Below are 19,583 nucleotides of genomic sequence, written 5' to 3' on the forward strand. Positions count from 1 at the left end.
GGCCAGGGCCCAGAGGCAGTTTTTAAAGCTATAAGGACCTATGATCAGCAGGGGAACAATGAAACAGACGAAGACCAGAAACAGAGCTGTGGAGGTGACCTGGGAAATTAGTAGCTAAGGAAGGGAGAAGAAACTGCCAAGGAAGTAGGGAGAGAGTCAAGAGTGTCCCAGTACCAGTGTCAAAAAGAAATCAAGAAGAGATCAACTATGTCACTGTGGACAGACTGAAACAAAGAGACCTAGCACAAACATTTTATTACAATGAGTGACTGTTTTTAGAGGTTCCAAAACACTGTACAGCACCTCATTCTTTTAAAATGCAGGAGCAGCCTGACCAGGTGGTGGCACAGTGGATAGAGCATTGGACTGGGATGCTGAGGACCCAGGTTCGAGACCCCGAGGTCGCCAGCTTGAGTGCGGGCTCATCTGGTTTGAGCAAAGCTCACCAGCTTGGACCCAAGGTCGCTGGCTCAAGCAAGGGGTTACTGGGTCTGCTGAAGGCCCGCGGCCAAGGCATATATGAGAAAGCATCAACGAGCAACTAAGATGTTGCAACGAAAAATTGATGATTGATGCTTCTCATCTCTCTCTGTTCCTGTCTGTCTGTCCCTATCTATCCCTCTCTCTGTCCCTGTAAAAAAAAACAAAATAAATAAAAATTAAAAAAAAATGCGGGAAGAAAGAAATGTAGCAGTAAGTATCATTCTGCTATCTATTTTCTTTCAAGTAAGTTATAACATGATTTCTATGAAGTTATATATATATATCTTTAATAATATTTTATTGAAAGTACTTAACTTGAATGTATAATATGCTTAAAAATTCAGTAAGGTTCTTCTCACAATTCAGCCAAGTGGCCAGGGCACAAAAGACTGGAAAGGTTCCCTGGGAAGCAGTTTCTCCTGTGTAACAGGTATTATGTAAAAAATTGAAAGCAAGGGATTTCAATAGTTTAGCACCTTGAACAGTAGCAGATATCTATGTGATAATTTTCTCCAAAATGATACCCTGAGACCAAGTTCTGAGAAATAAAAGCTGACTAAATACTCATATCCTGACTTTTAAAATAAAGAGTAAGTTATCAATCTTTAAAATTTAATAAATTGATTAGACAAGATGGCGCTGGAGTAGGCGGACGTTCCAACATCTACCTCCCAGAACCAAAGTGGATTACAAACTAATTTTAAGAACTATCATCTGGAAAAACCAACTTTGGACTAAACTAAGAGGACTCTTCAACCAAGGAACACTGAAGAAGCCACACCGAGACTGCTTAGTGTATCCCAAGGTTCTCTTTACCATGCCACAGTCGCAGAGCTCCAGGGAAAAGCAACCTGGTCTCATCTCTCCAGGCAGAGGAGAACAGAAGCTCCATATCCACGCATGCTGCAAATGGCTTTTCCAGTCTACCTGAATCATTACCAGCTAGAAGCAGTGGTCATTGGGACTTGGACATGAGCTGCAAAGTATAGAATGGTGACAATTCCAGTGCCATGCGGACTTTTCCTGGATGTGGACTTTTCCTGGACTCCTGCTCCTTGTGACAGCTCCTAACAGACTGAACTGTGGTTGGGTTGCATTCTTTAGGGATTTGGCATGGTGATGGGGCCAACTTGGACTTGGTGAACATGTTAAGGACACTACTCTTTTATGGATTCTTGCTGTATTGCCCAAGAGTTTGCTTAAAGGCTTTAATCACTGTAAAAAAAATAGAAGACTAGATAAAGAAGATGAGGCACATATACACCATGGTATACTATACAGCCATAAGAAATGATGACATCAGATCACTTACAACAAAATGGTGGAATCTTGATAACATTATATGGAGTGAAATAAGTAAATCAGAAAAAAACAAGAACTGCAGGATTCCATACATTGGTCGGACATAAAAATGAGACTAAGAGACATGGACAAGAGTGTGGTGGTTACAGGGGGAGGGAAGGAGGGAGAGGGAGAGGGGGAGAGGGAGGAGTACAAAGAAAACTAGATAGAAGGTGACGGAGGACAATCTCTCTTTGGGTGATGGGTATGCAACAGAACTAAATGACAAGATAACCTGGACATGTTTTCTTTGAATATATGTACCCTGATTTATTGATGTCACCCCATTAAAATAAAAATTTATTTATTTAAAAAAAAATTAAAAAACAATAAAAACCCCAATGTGTTAGTTAAGGTAACACTACCTGTTGCTTTAGTATGTGATGCTTATTTTTTCCTAGCGTAACAGTGCAATTGTGAGTTAGCTTGAGAGGGCCCCACTACTCACCATTTCTTATCATCAGATTTCTCCTACATAATGTGAAATACCGTGGAGAGTTGGCATAGACTACATTTCAATTGATTATTTCTTCCTTAGAGAACCTGTAGTTGTTGACCTGTGATTCCCCTGACATAACATTGAGCTTGTTGCAAAGCTTGTGATAAATACATATTGAACGATTGAATGAATAAATAATTTTAGGTAAAAAAAAATAAAAATAAAAATAATAATAAATTTCCAGTGTTAAAAAAATCATATTTTCTTTAAAAATCATTGAGAATTGTATACAGTAAGAGTAAAATATATACATATTAATAAATATAGAATGCCCATTTTGGTTTAGAGGATATAAGTAACATGACAAATCAAATTTGAAAAAGCATTTAAAATTGAACATACTCACATTTTTTCTCTCAGTAATATACTGAAGAATAAGTCCCAGAACTTCTGCTGCTGCTGCATAGACCTCTTTATATTTTACAAAGGACATATTATTGACCAAAGCTTGAAAGTATCTATAACAAATAGAGAAAATAAATATGCATAAAATAATCCATTCTGCTGTTTGACATAAATTTATAACAATTTTACTCCTTTTACCATATTAATAGCACAAATTGGAAAATATGAAACCTAAAACATGATCTGAATTGTGTGAATACATGTAAGATGTACTTAAGGCCCTGGCATCATGACAACAGGAAGGCACATTGAAGTCAGATCAGTCACACAGGACTTGCTACAGTCAAAGAAAAACAGAATGCTAGAGAGGGGAGGTGAGTCCAGCAGAACAGGAGGACACAGAATGAGGGCCCTGCAGGCAGTGGTGGCATTCAATTGGTTTTACCAGTTTGGCAGAACTGATACCTAATTTTTTGTTGAATTTGGTGAACCAGTTGATAAAATGGCACTTGTAATTGGGGTTCTATCAATATTTAAGGTGAGCACCTGGGCAACCACCCAATGGGGAAATCACAAATTTACATTCCTTACTCTTTTTAAAAATTCATCTGCTCAACAGCATAGTCTAAGCAACCGTAGTAACGTTCATCCCATCCATAGGTGAAAAAAATTTTGACAGAAATATGCTTGTAATAATTATTTATTCAGCCTGACCAGGCGGTGGCGCAGTGGATAGAGCATCGAACTGGGACACAGAGGACCCAGGATCTAAGCTCTGAGGTCACTGGCTTGAGCATGGGCTCATCCAGCTTGAGAGTGGGCTCATCAGCTTGAGTGCGGAGTAGCTGGCTTGAGCCCAAAGGTTGCTGGCTTGAAGCCCAAGATCACTGGCTTGAGCAAGGGGTCACTTGCTCTGCTGTAGTCCCCCGTCCCCCCGTCAAGGCACATACGAGAAAGCAATCAATGAACAACTAGGATGCCACAATGAATAATTGATGCTTCTCATCTCCCTCCCTTCCTATCTGTTCTCTCTCTCTGTCAAAAAAAAAAAATTATTCATTTCATAAAACTCATTATATCTTTGATGAAATACTACATTTTAATTTCCTTGTGTTTGTTACTTCAGTAAAGAAACATATAATGGAAAGAGAAAAAGCGCCAAACAACCAGAGGGTGACAACTTGTATTGTTTATTATCAGGTATTAATTTTTTCATTAATATTTTAAAACTTTCTTATAACATAATCTAGTTTTGTGTACCTCTTTTATTCTTCTTATTTAACTACTGAATGCATTAAATAAACTACATTTCAGTATATCATTTTTTTATACTTAAAATGGTCATTAGGGCAGAGAACCAGTTGTTAAATTATTTGAATCCCACCACTGCCTGCAGGTTCCCCAGTCTCTGCTTCAATCCTTCCACTCAACCACCCTGAACCATTTGGAGAACCCAGTGGCTGAGAACCAGAAACTCTTCCAGGCAGACAATGACTTCCCAGTGCACCTGCAGGTTGGGGAACTGATTACATCCTGTACAGACTGACCACGACGTTATATCCAGGGGGCACCATCCAGAGCCTGTATTGCCTTGGCTGGGCTTCATTTCCCCACAAGAACTGAGGCCAAGAAGCCTGCAGGACCTGAGGGACTTGAACAAGCATCAATAAGTGTGCTAGCTTCTTGGGGAAACCAGCCCCCCAAACTTCATAATGCTAGATACTATAAAACTATAGTGAAAAAACTATTATCTAAGATTATGATTTACTGACTCCCTCTAAAAACCATCTACTATGACAGAGAAGGACAATAATGAGGAAGAACGTGACACAAATGCAGTGCCCCCAGACTTCACAGGGAGTGGTCTTTTAGCTTTCAGCCCCTTAGAGGCTCTGTAAAGTTGTCAGTGGAGAAAATCAAAGCATAATAATAATAATAATAATGATAATAAGTAAAATTAAGCTATTTCGTGTTGAATCTGTGTTAAGCAACATATTTGTATATGATACCAGGTGACTGAAGGGTAGCACCAACTAGACAGAATGAGACACTTCCAAAGAAATGGCAAAAGCATGGAAAGCAGACGCTAAAATCTACGAGGTTACCGTGATGTAAATGTCGGCTTTAATCCCCTCCATTTCATACGTCAGGCTTACAACCACCCCCGCCTGTGAAAGGTCCTGAAGGGAGGGAGGAGGGCAGTATGGCTGCAACTACACCAAAAATCACTGAAACACGCAGCAGCAAGAGCTTCAGCAGCATCCCATCATGGTCATGATCCTATAATGAATGGTCTCACAAAACTCATGTTGCTTTCAGAAGTAAATGCTAAAAACAGTACTTTAAAAAATAAGAAAGCCCTGGCTGGTTGGCTCAGTGCATAAAGCGTCAGCCTAGCATGGTATCCTGTGCTCAATTCATGGTAAGGACACACATGAGAAGTGACCATCTGCTTCTCCCCACCTCCCTTCCCACAGTCAGTGGCTTGATTGTTTCAAGGGTGGCCTCAGGTACTGAGGATTGCTCCACTGGAGTGCATCAGTCCCAGGTGCTAAAAATAGCTCAGTACTAGAGTATTGGCCCAAGACAGGTTGCCATGTGGATCCTGTTTAGGGTGCATGCGGGGGTCTGCCTCACTATATCCCCTCCTATCACCTAAAAAACAAAACAAAACAAAACAAAAACAAAAAGGACCCACTTTAAACCAAAGTTAAGCCAGTCTATTTCCAATTTAGTAACACTTTAACCTAAAAAAAAAAATAAAGAAATCAAAGCAAATACTATTATACTTACTTGACACCCTCTATGCCACATTCTAAGTCATAGGGAGGGAAGTTATTGGCCATTACGATGCCTAATAATTGAATTCCTACTGAATTGTCTTTAGAATTAGGATCTTTCCTAGAAAACTTTTCAAATATTAACCTGAAACATAAGCACAGAAGTACAGATTATCATATAATAAAGTAAGACAAATATAAAATTTTCTACAGCTAATTTTCAAGATAAGAAATACTTTTTCTTTTCCCACATCTAACAACCTTCTTCCAATAATACCCTTTGACTGATATCCAGGTTATCCTAGCTTTGAAACATAGGCAGTTTTATATCTTCCTAGAATTATTTGCCCAAATTCTCCAAGTGAAAGCTTTTGAGTTTTCACCTGTCTCAGCCTTTGGGCTGTTACAGTGAATAGCAGAGTGCTTCTAGTGTCAAACTTTGAAAATTCTGATTTTAGGAGTAGCATTATTATACTCTTAAAAATAGACTCTATTTCAAATTAAAGTACTCCTATCATTACAAGTAATTAAATTTCATTGTAATCACTATTTACAACATATTACATTTTAAAAACTTCTAAACAATCTAGTAAATATATACCTGTAAGGGATGGATAAACAATCCTTCCAGCATTCAACAAGGGTTTTTATAATTTCAAGGTTGTGACTAAATACAGCTCTTTTTTGATGAAAAACATGTTCCATTAGGAAACGAAGCAATCGATTTGCCAACACTTCATCTTTAGGAACCCCCTGAAATGGTATAAAAATTCTATATTAATACGTAGCTTTCCATTCTGAAAAAGCATTTTATATTCAAAAGTACATTTATGTAAGAAACGTGGCATTCTACTGAGGAGTCCGGCTCCTGGTTGAAAACCTATGTGTGGCTTTTCAGGTCCAACCACAGGCAATGACAAAGTCTTTTCCTGAAAGGCCTCAAAGGGAAAGCTGCCTTCCCTACATCAGACTGGGAACACAGCCAGTATACGACACTGCCAAAGGGTAGCTGCGGTCAGAGTCCAGGGCCCCTTGCCTGGTCATGCCGTTTCTCATAGGTGCATTCCTAGTCAAGGTACCTTAACTCCTAGGTCTCTATCCTCGTCAGAGAAGAGGGAAAAACTTGAAAGCACTCTTTCCAACTCTGACTCAGTACTCCGTGCTTTTTCAAGTCCTAGCCCTCTCCTTCATACTTCTCCTAACTCCAGGGTCCTACAAAACAGCTGAGGTCTTTAATAGTGGCTCCCTCAACGTTGGTACTAAATCACCTGACCCTTGACAGTATGCTGTTGAGGGGGGGGGGGGATGGAACAAGAGTTGGGGCTTTCTTCGGTTTTAGCTTTTTGCATAGACTATTGCAAAGAGTTTTTTTGATTAAAGGCTTCACCTTGACTTTCACTTGGGCTCTCTGTTGCTTTAATCAGCTATTCTGACACCTAAGCAATTCAGCTTTCAAGCTCAGCTGAGCTCCTACTGTCTAAATTAATCTTTCCCAATGGTTCCTAAGGTAAACTAAACACTGTCTTAATTTTTTCATGTTAGTAAGCAGACTACAGATGATCTCATCACATTAAAGCTAAGAAATCTAAATTTAGTTTATTTTGAAGTGAGAGGGGCACATACAGACACAAACACATGCACATTATTATATTTAATAATGACTGTTCCCAGGATATCCTTACAGGAAAACTCTCATACATTATTAGTGCTAACCTTCCAAACAAATGGGCAAAGCTCTCACACATACAAATTTATACCAGTGAATGCCACAAGCTGTAGTACAACACAGTGTCAGTCATCTTGTGATTACTTGTTGAACAATCTCAACCATTACAGAGCACATTCGATTTTCTGGTAGTAGACAGGCTGTCAAAACAAATGCCAAAAAATCCAGGGACTTGAGACACAGCAGAAGTCTACTGACATTTATTTCTCATACTTAAAAATTTATTTTAATTTATTGATTTTAAGAGAGAGGGGAACAGAGAGACAGACAGACAGAAACACTGATCTGCTTTTATATGTGCCCTGACCAGGCCGAACCAGCAACCTCTGCATGTCATGATAATGGGATCCAGCTGGGGCTACTTCTAGTTTCCAAACTCTTTGACAGTAAAAGCAACAAAAAAAACACAAACATCTGATAGTTTAAAAATAAAAAGTCAGAGGAATTATCAAAAGCAGACAAAAGAAAAGAGAACTAAATCAGTAGGAGACCATTTAGTATAGCAATATTATAAAAAGATAACAATGTTAAAGTATACTGCTCACAAAAATTAGGGTATATTCAAAATGAATATGAAGCAGTAAAATAGTCCCTAATTTTTATGAGCAGAATTAGGAGATATTTCAAAATGGGTATGAGATGATGAAATATCTCAATTTTTGTGAACAGTCATTAAAAGGAGCTTGACTTATTTATGATATACTCCATTTAAGATATCAGCTAAGAGCTGATAAAGTACTACTTAAAAGATGTATTCATTCTTACTTTAGGAGTAGCTAATCCTGCCCATGAAAGAACAGTCACCACTATCTCAACCACCATATAGTGAATTCCTTCTCCTCCGTTGTTTTCAGAAACAACCAGCTGCAGCAAGGGACTAAGCCAGTACTTCGCATAAGGACGGAAAACCTAGAAGAGAATTTAATAGTCAAATATCAAAGAATTGTTCTGAATAACCAAAATATAATCTAGATACATAACCGCCATCACCTAAAATTTTGTATGTTATGACTTGATCTAAATCCCAAATAGATGTAAATTCCAACAATTACCCTGCCTAATCACATCAGACTCTGTTGAATTCTCTCTTCATGGGCCCCGAAAACCACAATTCAATGAAATTAATTTATTATTGATGTTTTCTTTGCTTAAGACTTTTCTAATATAACTATACTCATAGTAATCAAAATGAAAGTATTCTATATCAATCTTGTCCTATATGAATAATATGCAGCTCTATTATTTTATACCAATGCATAGAATATATGAAAAATGAGAATAGGCAAATTAGATGCATGCCTAATTCTTTTTCCCATTTCTTCCTATAGTGTGGAAGACTACACATACTCAGGACTCTAAAATATAAATAAAATATATCTATACACTAAATTCTATTTATTTCAGAAATTGCAAGAGAATGCTATTTTTTTTTTTTTTTTTCATTTTTCTGAAGCTGGAAACAGGGAGAGACAGTCAGACAGACTCCCGCATGCGCCCGACCGGGATCCACCCGGCACGCCCACCAGGGGCGATGCTCTGCCCATTCTGGGCGTCGCCATGTTGCGACCAGAGCCACTCTAGCGCCTGAGGCAGAGGCCACAGAGCCATCCCCAGTGCCAGGGCCATCTTTGCTCCAATGGAGCCTTGGCTGCGGGAGGGGAAGAGAGAGACAGAGAGGAAAGCGCGGCGGAGGGGTGGAGAAGCAAATGGGCGCTTCTCCTGTGTGCCCTGGCCGGGAATCGAACCCGGGTCCTCCGCACGCTAGGCCGACGCTCTACCGCTGAGCCAACCGGCCAGGGCCGAGAATGCTATTTTGATGCAAAATAACAGATTACCATATGATTTAAGCCATCTATCTTATTAACCTTTGACAATTTCTTTTCTTTTTTAGAGAGAGAGGGAGAGAGAGACAGGCAGGAAGGGAGAGCGATGAGAAGCTGCGGCACCACAGTTGTTTATTTATTGCTTTCTCATATGTGCCTTGACCCCTTGCTCAAGCCACTGACTTTGGGCTTCAAGCCAGCGACCCTATGGGGTCATGTCCATAATCCCAAACTCAAGCTGGTGACTCCGCGCTCAAGCTGGTGAGCCTGTGCTCAAGCCGGGGACCTTGGGGTTTGAGTACTCAGTGTCCTAGGTGATGCTCTAGCTACTGAGCCAATGCATGATCAGGTGCCACTCTCCTTTTATAAAACTGTTTTTTTCAGAGATTTCTCATCTACTCTCACATATTAAATCTATGTGACCTCAACTCATTTTTGTTTATGCACTCCCATAAATAAAAAAATTCTGAACACTTTCCATGTATGTCTATTGGTTTATTTATAAATTATTAATACAAACTTTTTACTATTTATTTATTTATAGTGAGAGAGACAGGCAGACAGGAAGAGAGAAAGAGATGAGAAGCATCAACATCAATTATTCATTGCAGCACCTTAGTTGTTCATTGGTTGCTTTCTAATATATGCTTTGATGGGGGGGGGGGGGGGCTCCAGCCAAGCTAGTGACCCCTTGCTCAAGCCAGCAATCTTGGGCTCAAGCCAGCAACTGTGGGGCCAAGTGGATCATGGAACTCTGCTTAGCACTTTTCAGTGGCTCCCTACCACTCAGTGAATGAGCTGGACCCTTTGCATGGATCCCAAAGGTCTGGCTCAGCTCCCCTGCCCCTCAGACATGTAGCCATGACACTCAGTTTTCTTCTGGATCATGTGCCCATGGTCTGTGCAGTCAGAGCAGATGTGCTTGGCTCTTCAAGAAACCGTCTCTCGCCTGACCAGGCGGTGGCGCAATGGATAGAGCGTCGGACTGGGATGCGGAGAACCCAGGTTTGAGACCCCGAGGTCGCCAGCTTGATCTCGGGCTCATCTGGTTTGAACAAAAGCCCACCAGCTTGAACCCAAGATCGCTGGCTCCAGCAAGGGGTTACTTGGTCTGCTGAAGGCCCGCGGTCAAGGCACAGATGAGAAAGCAATCAATGAACAACTAAGGTGTTGCAAAGCACAATGAAAAACTAATGATTGCTGCTTCTCATTTCTCTCCATTCCTGTCTGTCTGTCCCTGTCTATCCCTCTCTCTGACTCTCTCTCTGTCTCTGAAAAAAAAAAAAAAAAAAGAAACCGTCTCTGTTCTGCTCACACTGCAGAATATAAACTCCTACTGACACTTTACAACACTTAAAGACTCTCTTAAAAATCTGTCCTGACTCCCACTGGTGGAAGATGTTCCTCTCTAAGATAGTGCTATATGTAGACCAAATGGTAAATTCAGCAACTACCTAAGAAAGTCAGTTATTTTTCATATGGACTTAACAGGAATAATTTTACTACCTTCTTTGCTACTAGAGGCTCTCCCCAGGTAATGAATGAGATAGGTTCTGTAGGTTTGTTCTTAAGCTGAATTTGCATGTAAGTTGGAACAGGTACATTTTACCTATTAAATGCAACTTAGATGTGCTAGTTTTAACATAGTATTTATTTTTACCTTTCTGTGTATGTGTGTGTGTGTGTGTGTGTATATATATACACACTTAAACATTTTCACACCTACAGAATCTATCTTATTCGTAACCCAGGGACTGTCCATATAAACTATGAAGGTTGGCAGCCATAAGATAGTTACCAAAACATCTACTCATAAAAAGTTAATTACATGTTTTAAAAGGAAATGATAAAGAATGTAGAACAAATAAATAAAAATGGTTATTTTATTCAGAGAACACAGAATATTTTTCTTTGTTGTAGGGTAGGTTTTTTTGGAGTTTTTTTTGTATTTTTCTGAAGCTGGAAACGGGGAGGGACAGTCAGACAGACTCCCGCATACGCCCGACTGGGATCCACCCGGCATGCCCTCCAGGGGGCGACACTCTGCCCACCAGGGGGCGATGCTCTGCCCCTCCGGGGCGTCGCTCTGTTGCGACCAGAGCCATTCTAGCGCCTGGGGCAGAGGCCAAGGAGCCATCCCCAGCGTCTGGGCCATCTTTTGCTCCAATGGAGCCTCGCTGCGGGAGGGGAAGAGAGAGACAGAGAGGAAGGAGAGGGGAGGGGTGGAGAAGCAGATGGGCGCTTCTCCTGTGTGCCCTAGCCGGAAATTGAACCCGGGACTTCTGCATGCCAGGCCGACGCTCTACCACTGAGCCAATCGGCCAGGGCCTGTAGGGTAGGTTTTTTAAAGGAGGCATATATAATTGCAAACAATATTTCAAGAAATAAATTACTTACTTCTTCTGTATTAATAATGAGCTTAGCTAAGAAGAGACGAATATTTAATGGTGTCAATTGATTTCCTAGTTTGTCATGAAGAAATTTCATCCAAGGAGGAAGATTTCTTGGCACTGAACCCTAAAATGATACATTCAAAATTACATTTTTTTAAAAAATGCACCCTAGAGAGACAGAAACAGACAGGAAGAGAGAGAGATGAAAAGTACCAACTGGTAGTTGCAGCATTTTAGTTGTTCATTAATTGCTTTCTCATACCTGTCTTGACTGGGGGCTTCAGCTGAGCCAGTGACCCCTTGCTCAAGCCAGTTACCTTTGGGTTCAAGCCAGCAACCATGGCGTCATGTCTATGACCCCATGCTCAAGCCAGTGACCCCACATTCAAACTAGTGAGCCCACGCTCAATCTGGAGACCTTGGGGTTTTGAACCCAGGTCCTAAGGGTCCCAGGTCGACATTCTATCTACTGTGCCACCACCTAGTCAGGCTATTCAAAATTACTTTTAAAAGTAGAATAAAATAACTGCCTATTTTGATATTATAAGACAACAACGACAAAGTAAAAGATGAGCAGCAAAAACCATGTTTATGGCCCTGGCCAGTGGCTCAGTGGTAGAGTGTCAGCCCAGCCTATGGACCTCCCAGGTTTGATTCCCAGCCAGGGCACATAGGAGAAGCAACCATCAGCTTCTCTTCATCTTCTTCTCCCCCTTCTCTTTCTCTTCCCGTCCAGCATCTAGTGGCTCGATTGGTTTGAGTGTATTGTCAGACCCGGGTACTGACAATAGCTCAGTGGTCCCAGCTAGTCAGCAGCAGATGCTAAAAATAGCTTGATACTTCAGTATTAGCCCCAGATGGGGGTTGCCTGGTGGATCTTGGCTGGGGCACATCTGTCTCACTATCCCCCTCCTCTCACTTAAAAAAAATCATGTTTATTTGATATGAAATTTGGTTTATTTTTTTTGTTTGTTTTTTACAGAGACAGAGAGAGAGTCAGAGAGAGGGATATATACGGACAGACAGACAGAAATGGAGAGAGATGAGAAGCATCAATTATCAGTTTTTTGTTGTGACACTTTAGTTGTTCATTGATTGTTTTCTCACATGTGCCTTGACTGTGGGCCTTTAGCAGACCAAGTGACCCCTTGCTCGAGCCAGCGACCTTGGGTCCAAGCTGGTGAGCTCTGCTCAGAACAGATGAACCTGCGCTCAAGCTGGTGACCTCGGGGTCTCAAACCTGGGTCCTCCGCATCCCAGTCAGACGCTCTATCCACTGTGCCACCGCCTGGTCAGGCTGCTTTAGTTTTTGATATTAAATGTTTATTCTAATATAATATCAATGAATAGTATTAAGTGAGACAATGCAAGATTAGCAAAAATATTACCTCTTCTCCTTTAGGTAGGATCTGATTTCTCTGCATGTGCTTAATTAGGGCTGTCATGGTTGCCATACATTCGTGTTGGTTGAGTTCATCCATCTCTAACTCCAGGATATCATCTTGGATCAGGGGGTCTTTATGCTCCTACGAAATAGTAAGAATCTGATTATGCAGAGTACACTTAAAATTTTAGTGTATGCGACATTCTGATTTTTTGGGCAATATCATAAAATACACACTTAAGTAACAATGATACTTCGATAACAATATCAAATACACTTGGTATGTTTTCTTATTAAAGAACTGAAAAATAACTAGGACTTTATGTCTTCCTTACATTTCCCCTCTAACCTTTGTCTATGGGGTCACACTCAGGTCACAGAATACATACAAATATGTGCTGTTGTGATAAGGTGCCGAGAAACTATAAAACTTAACTTTAGCAACGCCATTTTAAAGAGGAAAAGTCAGGCCTCTTATCCCCTCCTTTCTGTGAAGAAAGGAAAGAGAATGTAGGAGGAAGGGCTTGCAAGGGCAACTGGGTCAGCTAAGTCATAATTTAACTACAGAGCAAGGAAGATGGAACTTATTCAATAATCCTTTCACTTCTTTCTTTCTTTTTTAAAAAAAATATTTTATTTATTGATTTTTAGAGAGAGGGGAGAGAGAGAGAGAAGGGGGAGGAGCAGGAAGCATCAACTCCCATATGTGCCTTGACCAGGCAAGCCCAAGGTTTCGAACCAGCAACCTCAGTGTTCCAGGTCGACGCTTTATCCACTGCGCCACCACAGGTCAGGCCTCACTTCTTTCTTAAAATCCTTTAGGGTGTAGCAATGTTCTCCTTTTGACAGATCCTATAGATAAATGTTGTAACAAGGCAGTAAAATACAATGAGCTTGCTAAGGAGATTAATGACTTTTCATATGTGCCTTGACCATGGGCCTTCAGCAGACCGAGTAACCCCTTGCTCAAGCCAGCGACCTTGGGTCCAAGCTGGTGAGCTTTTTGCTCAAGTCAGATGAGCCCACACTCAAGCTGGCAACCTCGGGGTCTCGAACCTGGGTCCTCTGCAATCCAGTTCGACGCTCTATCCACTGCGCCACCACCTGGTCAGGCGAGATTAATGACTTTTGTACTATGTTCCCCCTCCTCCCAAGCCCAGCCAGTGTGTAATTTGGTCTTTAAAAGGGGGCCTCAGAGCTGTCTTAGGAGCTGCAGGATTTGGGTTTGTCCTAGACCCCTGTAGTAGCCAGCCAATAAACTCCTCAAAAATTCATCTGGAATTAGTGTCTTCTTGGAACTCCCTGGGTACTTTACAACACTGCTTTGTACAAACACCAACACATTTACAAATAAACAGAACCCTAAACACCTTGAGAGCAATAGTCTCATGATTCTTTAGTTGCCACTTTACAAAGAAAGTAAAGCTATTAAGTATAATTATAAGACATAAATGTTTACTTATATTTTTCCTCAATAAACTGAGCAATAAACTGAGGCCAAATCTGGGACAATTTGGGCATCAAAATAAATAATGATAACCTACTGTACAAAATAACAATCTAGGAAAGCACAGTGATTAAAATTAAAACAATACAAATGGGGAGAAGAGAAGCTCTTCATTGTGGTAGAAGGCCAACTAATAAATGAGGGACCAGTTATGGAATTAGATAGAATATTACCATTTTCCAACCTGCATAGCAAAAATGAGACATAAATGAATGTTAAAAACTAATGGGTGAAAAATAGGCTAAGATATGGTATCACTCCCCAAAATGAGGTCAGCAGCTCTCTCATAAGGAGAACATAGCATTGCTCTGTCATATTCCTGCCAAAATTCCTAGTCTACTTGTGAGGAGCACTGAACAAACACTAACTGAGGGGCATTGTACTACGAGGGTGCTACAGGGTTGTGACAGCTGGGTATATCTTGTGGTCCTGGACTGTATCCTCTCTGCTATAAAGGATGTTATGAGACAATAGGCAAATCCTGAGGGATGTCTGTGGGTGGCAACTTTTGTCTATGTTAAAATTGTTCTAAAATTCTAAAAAACCATGTCACTTAATAAAAAGAAAGATGGAAAAAGGGCACATAGAGGTAAACTAGTCCTACTTACATGCAATATCAAAACACGTCATTGCAAAGAAGCTAGAATAGTCATAAAGGAATGTTGAAGAATGAGTTCCTATTGGGATGCAGACAGGAATGCCATAGATGATACAATAGAACTTTAGAACATACACAGACTCTGAAAGTCTGGACAAGAGAGATAAGAGATGAGAGTTCAGAGAGAAATGGAGAGAGAAAGAAATAGGTGGGGGCAGGAAAGGATGAACAAGTACATCATAGGCCTTCTCTTTGAATGAACGAGATTAATCCAAGCTAAAAATATAAAAAGGGTGAGGGACAGTGTTGGGTAACAAACGTTTTCTAAATGTGCTCACTTGTATTGGGGCAATGCCTTGTGTGTATAGTCTATAGAAGGCTGTGGGTGCATGCCCTCAGGGCAGCGGATTGCAAATAGTGGACTGCCTTCCTGCTTAGGAGGGGCGATTGTTTGCTAATGTTCACTGGAGAAGGGTTTTTTCCTCCCTGCCTGTTTTGCTAGCGAGAACAGAGAAGTGTCCTGAGGGTGAGTCTGGAGAATGAGTCCAGGCTGTGGACCAAGTGGGGCTTGGAGCCCTGAGTTCCACCGGGCTTGTTTGGCTGGGAGTGCTGAGGTTGGTAGATCTTGAGATGTGAGAGAGAGAAGAGGTCTTCCCTGCCTGTTTGCTCGTCCACCCTTATGAGACTTTAATAAACAGAATGGCCCACCATTTTCTGGCTCCACAGTTCTCTTATCATCTGCCCAAATCCAACATGACCACGCAGGGCCATGGTGGTGGCCACTGGCCTTACAGACAGGTAAAACTTAGTAAATGAGAATATGGAACAGACTATTATAAGTTGCTGGGATTAAAAGAAAACAAACAAAACCCAAAACAGAATTCCATTTCTAAAAATAATAAAGTCATTCCATACTCATGTTATGGTCATCAAGAATTTATTCTTTAAGAATTAAGCTATCACCCTGGCCAATAGCTTAGTTGGTTGGAGCATCCTCCTGATATGCGGAGGTTGACAGCTTGATCCCTGGGCACATACAGGAACAGATCAATGTTTCTGTCTCTCTCCCTTCCTTTCTCTTTAAAGTCAAAAAGTAAATTTAAAAACATTAAATTTAAAACATTAATCTCAGGGAGACTGGCTAATGTGAGACAGCCCTTGGAGAGAGCTTTCCTTACTGTGCTGATAAAATCAGATTGCTAACTAAGCCTACAGGAAGATAGGCTGGCCCTTAGATCTTGGAAAATTCTTCAAAGGAATACTCTTCTTTGAGGACTACTGACAGAGAACTGGCTTCCTTTACAAATACTAATAATAGTCTTTAATATGTAAAATGTGATCACCTGTCTTCGAAAGCGACCAACGGTAGATTTAAGGTCTTGGGAACTATATGAATAGCTCTGAACTCCAGTAGAGAAGTCAAACTGACTCATTTCCTCACTCAGACTACTGTCTGCCAAATATGACAAGGAAGATATATAATGAGGACCACCTGAAATATAAAAAAAAAACAAAATACATTTATTCAAAAATAGTAAGAAATGTGTTTCTTTAAGCTCAAATAGTATTAAAATGAAAGGCTACTGTCAACTAATGCTTTCAACAATCCTGTGATTAACAAAGCAAAATGGAAATGGGTAAGAGATCCCTTTTGCTTTTGTCAATATAGACCAGTGATTCTCTACTGTCATGGACAAAGAAATTAATTAATATGTCTAAAAATTGGACTGGATCCAATTTTTAGACATATTAAGACAATTTCTTTGTATTAAAAATCTTCATGATGTACATTTTGCCATGAAGTCTAGCATAAATGTGGGAAAAGATACTACTGAAAAATAATTCTAAATATATGACATTTAAAAAACTGGTCCAAATTTTATCCTGAAGTTAAGAAAACAAAGCTGTGCAGAAAAATTACGCATAAAATTGAAACAATGAAGTATGTGGAGGGAGAGAGGGCTAATTTTAATTAAACAGGGAGGCCAGGGAGAACTTCCTTCAGGAGTTGGCATTAAACAGAATGTCACAATGTTGTAGTAATATAAGGTTAGAGTAATTAAATATATACAAATATAAAAATATGGAAAATATATAAAATAATTAAAAGAATATTAAAAATAATTATTAAAATTGAATAATGTTATGTCATTTGGATAAGAATTAATATAGTGCCATAACTCTGTAATGTGATAAACAGACTCTGACTTACAAGCAAAGCCCAGTTAATATGTGTGTGAAGTTATACATAGATAAGAAGTAACTTGATGCCATAACTCTGTAATGTGATAAACAGACTCTGACTTTCAAGCGGAGCCCAGTTAGTATGTGTGTGAAGTTATACATAAATAAGAAGTGGCTTGGTGTTATTTACATTAACTTTGTAAATTAATGAAAATAAGAACACCTTAAAAAGTGGTTTAATGTAAACATTTCAGTAAATTGACATAGAGGGGATTCCCTGGAAGGAACTCCCAAAAAGGTGGTTTGAGGTGATAATCCTGTAGACTGACACCTGTTAGAAGGTATTGGCCAGAAAAGTACTAAAGCTGAGGGGCCCCCTGCTGCAGTAGTCGCCCAGACTCCAACATTGATGTGGATGGACTGTCTCCACGATGCTCTGAGCTCTGACCAAAGCCAGCCGAGAGAAGCATGCTGACAGGGATCCTTAAGCTGTACCCAGGCATGCCAAAAGGATTTGTGAGTAATAAATTGCCTGTGTGATTATTGCAACTAATTTGTGTGTCAGTTCTGTCTTTCCTCTGGTGACACTTAACAGTAGCATCCTCATAGTCGCCTCAAGAGTAGTCTTGAAGAGGCTGCCAGCCCTGCTTACAAGCAGGAGTGTCCCACTGCACGGGATAGTCGAATCAGGGACGCCTAATCAACGTAGAGCTTAGGCTCTACTGGGACACATAATCCATGCTAATATCTGGGACCAAGGTTACTTCAGGCTAAGGAAACATACATGCAAATGTCCAGAAGCAAAAGTGAGCTCAGTGCCAACCCTGCTCAGGCACAGGAAGGGGGTCAGGCTGCTGGAGAGGAATGAGCAGAGAGCAGGGTGGGAGGGGAATACTGTATTCAGGGACCTAGGGCAGCTCTGTCCTGAGGAAGGTGGGAGCTAACATGAGGTGTGGCAGGATGGGACTTGCATTTTACAGACTTCTAAATATGTTTAAATAGTATAAGCCCAATTCAAACAAATCAATATCAAGCTGACCTAGCACTTTAATAAAAAAAGAGTAGCATATCTGAGCCCCTGAGGCCACTTAGACATCTTTCTATAACTGCATTTATTTCAAGATACAATTGTATCATCCACTTAAAAAATTTTTCAAACTCAATTTCAATGTTTTGGTATTTTCTATCATGTAACAAATACCAACCATAAGAATCTTTCTCATCATTTTGAAAACATCCTACCTGAATCCCCATTTGCTGCTTCCCTGGCTTCTTTCCTAATTTCAATATACTTTTTCTTCTTTTCCATAGGAACCTATTAGGTAAAACAAATACACAATTTAAGATGTTTTAAAATCATGACTACCTGTTTTCTATTTGAGTAGCAATCTGATAAAAATAATTTTAACTGATTTTTAGACAAAACTTTTATCAAATTTAAAAGTATTTAAAAATATCGACATAAAAAGGCAGGTGAACTCCCCTTAAGGAAAGCTTTTTCTACAGATTCCCACAGAACCCCAGACAGGCACATGCCTTCTGGGCTCTGGGACACAGACAGTGCTTGCTAAGCTCTGATAATCACAGGCCTGGGTTACCAATAGTTTGTACTTCACCTGTGAGCCTCCGTTTCCTCAACTATATGGTAATTATATATCATAGCACCTGATAGTGCTGCTGTAAAGTTTGGAAGTAATATATAGCAAGTGTATGAATGCTTACTAAATTAATACTATTATTTCTTGTTAGTTCTTTGAACATGTATCTAGATAAAAGTTCCCAGTCTTGTACCAAAAGGGCACAAGGCAGGAAACAACCATTTGTGTAAACTCGTGACCCAAAGACACGGTCGAGGTTAGGAGCTATGCAGAGATATGTGAATGACAGCTCCCGGCCCAGCTCTGTTCTGTAGGACATGGTATATGAGTTCTGGCAATCTGTCCAACTTCACATTTCCAAAGGGCTGTGAAAGACTGCAGCTAACTTTCTACCAATTGCTTAGGGTGGTACACCAAACTTAGCTTGGCTAAAATCAAGCTTGTTACATTTGCCACAGCAAAGTTTGCAGTTATCCCCATGACTTCTCATGGCATCCCCTTCATCCTGCCAAATACAGTGGTCCCTTGTCTATTGCGGGGGTTAGGTTCCAACCCCCGCGATAGGTGAAAATCTGCAAAGTAGCAACTTTATATTTATTTTGTTATTTATATATATTTTAAGGCTTTATAAACCCTCCCCACACTCTTATAAACACTTCCTATGCTCTTAAACACTTTCTACACTCTCAAACCTATGTAAAATCCTGCGATATAGTAAAAAATTCTCAATACAAAATTAGATATAAACAATTTAAAAATCTGCAATACAGTGAGATCACAAAAAAGTGAACTGCAATATGGCGAGGGATGACTGTAACCCAAACAGTGTCATGGGGCCATAAACCAGAGGGATCGCATTTTCTCTTATTGACCTGAGAAATCTACTCAGAATCTGGGATATGCCCTAACAGCTTCTTTTATT

At 40.2% G+C, this 19,583-nt stretch overlaps 1 protein-coding gene across 2 annotated transcripts in view; it reads right to left on the reverse strand.

The window, feature by feature from the left end:
* Positions 1–19,583, reverse strand: part of PRKDC (protein kinase, DNA-activated, catalytic subunit) — a 269,534-nt gene that overhangs the window by 98,291 nt on the left and 151,660 nt on the right. For both annotated transcript variants that reach the window (XM_066266092.1, XM_066266091.1), the window contains exons 45-52: positions 18,306–18,378; positions 16,223–16,371; positions 12,779–12,916; positions 11,395–11,514; positions 7,940–8,083; positions 6,050–6,201; positions 5,462–5,593; positions 2,670–2,781 (exon numbers count right to left, since the gene is read on the reverse strand). In XM_066266092.1, the coding sequence (XP_066122189.1) occupies positions 2,670–2,781; positions 5,462–5,593; positions 6,050–6,201; positions 7,940–8,083; positions 11,395–11,514; positions 12,779–12,916; positions 16,223–16,371; positions 18,306–18,378 (1,020 nt within the window). The remainder of the gene's footprint in view (positions 1–2,669; positions 2,782–5,461; positions 5,594–6,049; positions 6,202–7,939; positions 8,084–11,394; positions 11,515–12,778; positions 12,917–16,222; positions 16,372–18,305; positions 18,379–19,583) is intronic.

The sequence above is a fragment of the Saccopteryx bilineata genome, chromosome 3, assembly GCF_036850765.1.
Source record: "Saccopteryx bilineata isolate mSacBil1 chromosome 3, mSacBil1_pri_phased_curated, whole genome shotgun sequence".
Lineage (NCBI taxonomy): Eukaryota > Metazoa > Chordata > Mammalia > Chiroptera > Emballonuridae > Saccopteryx > Saccopteryx bilineata.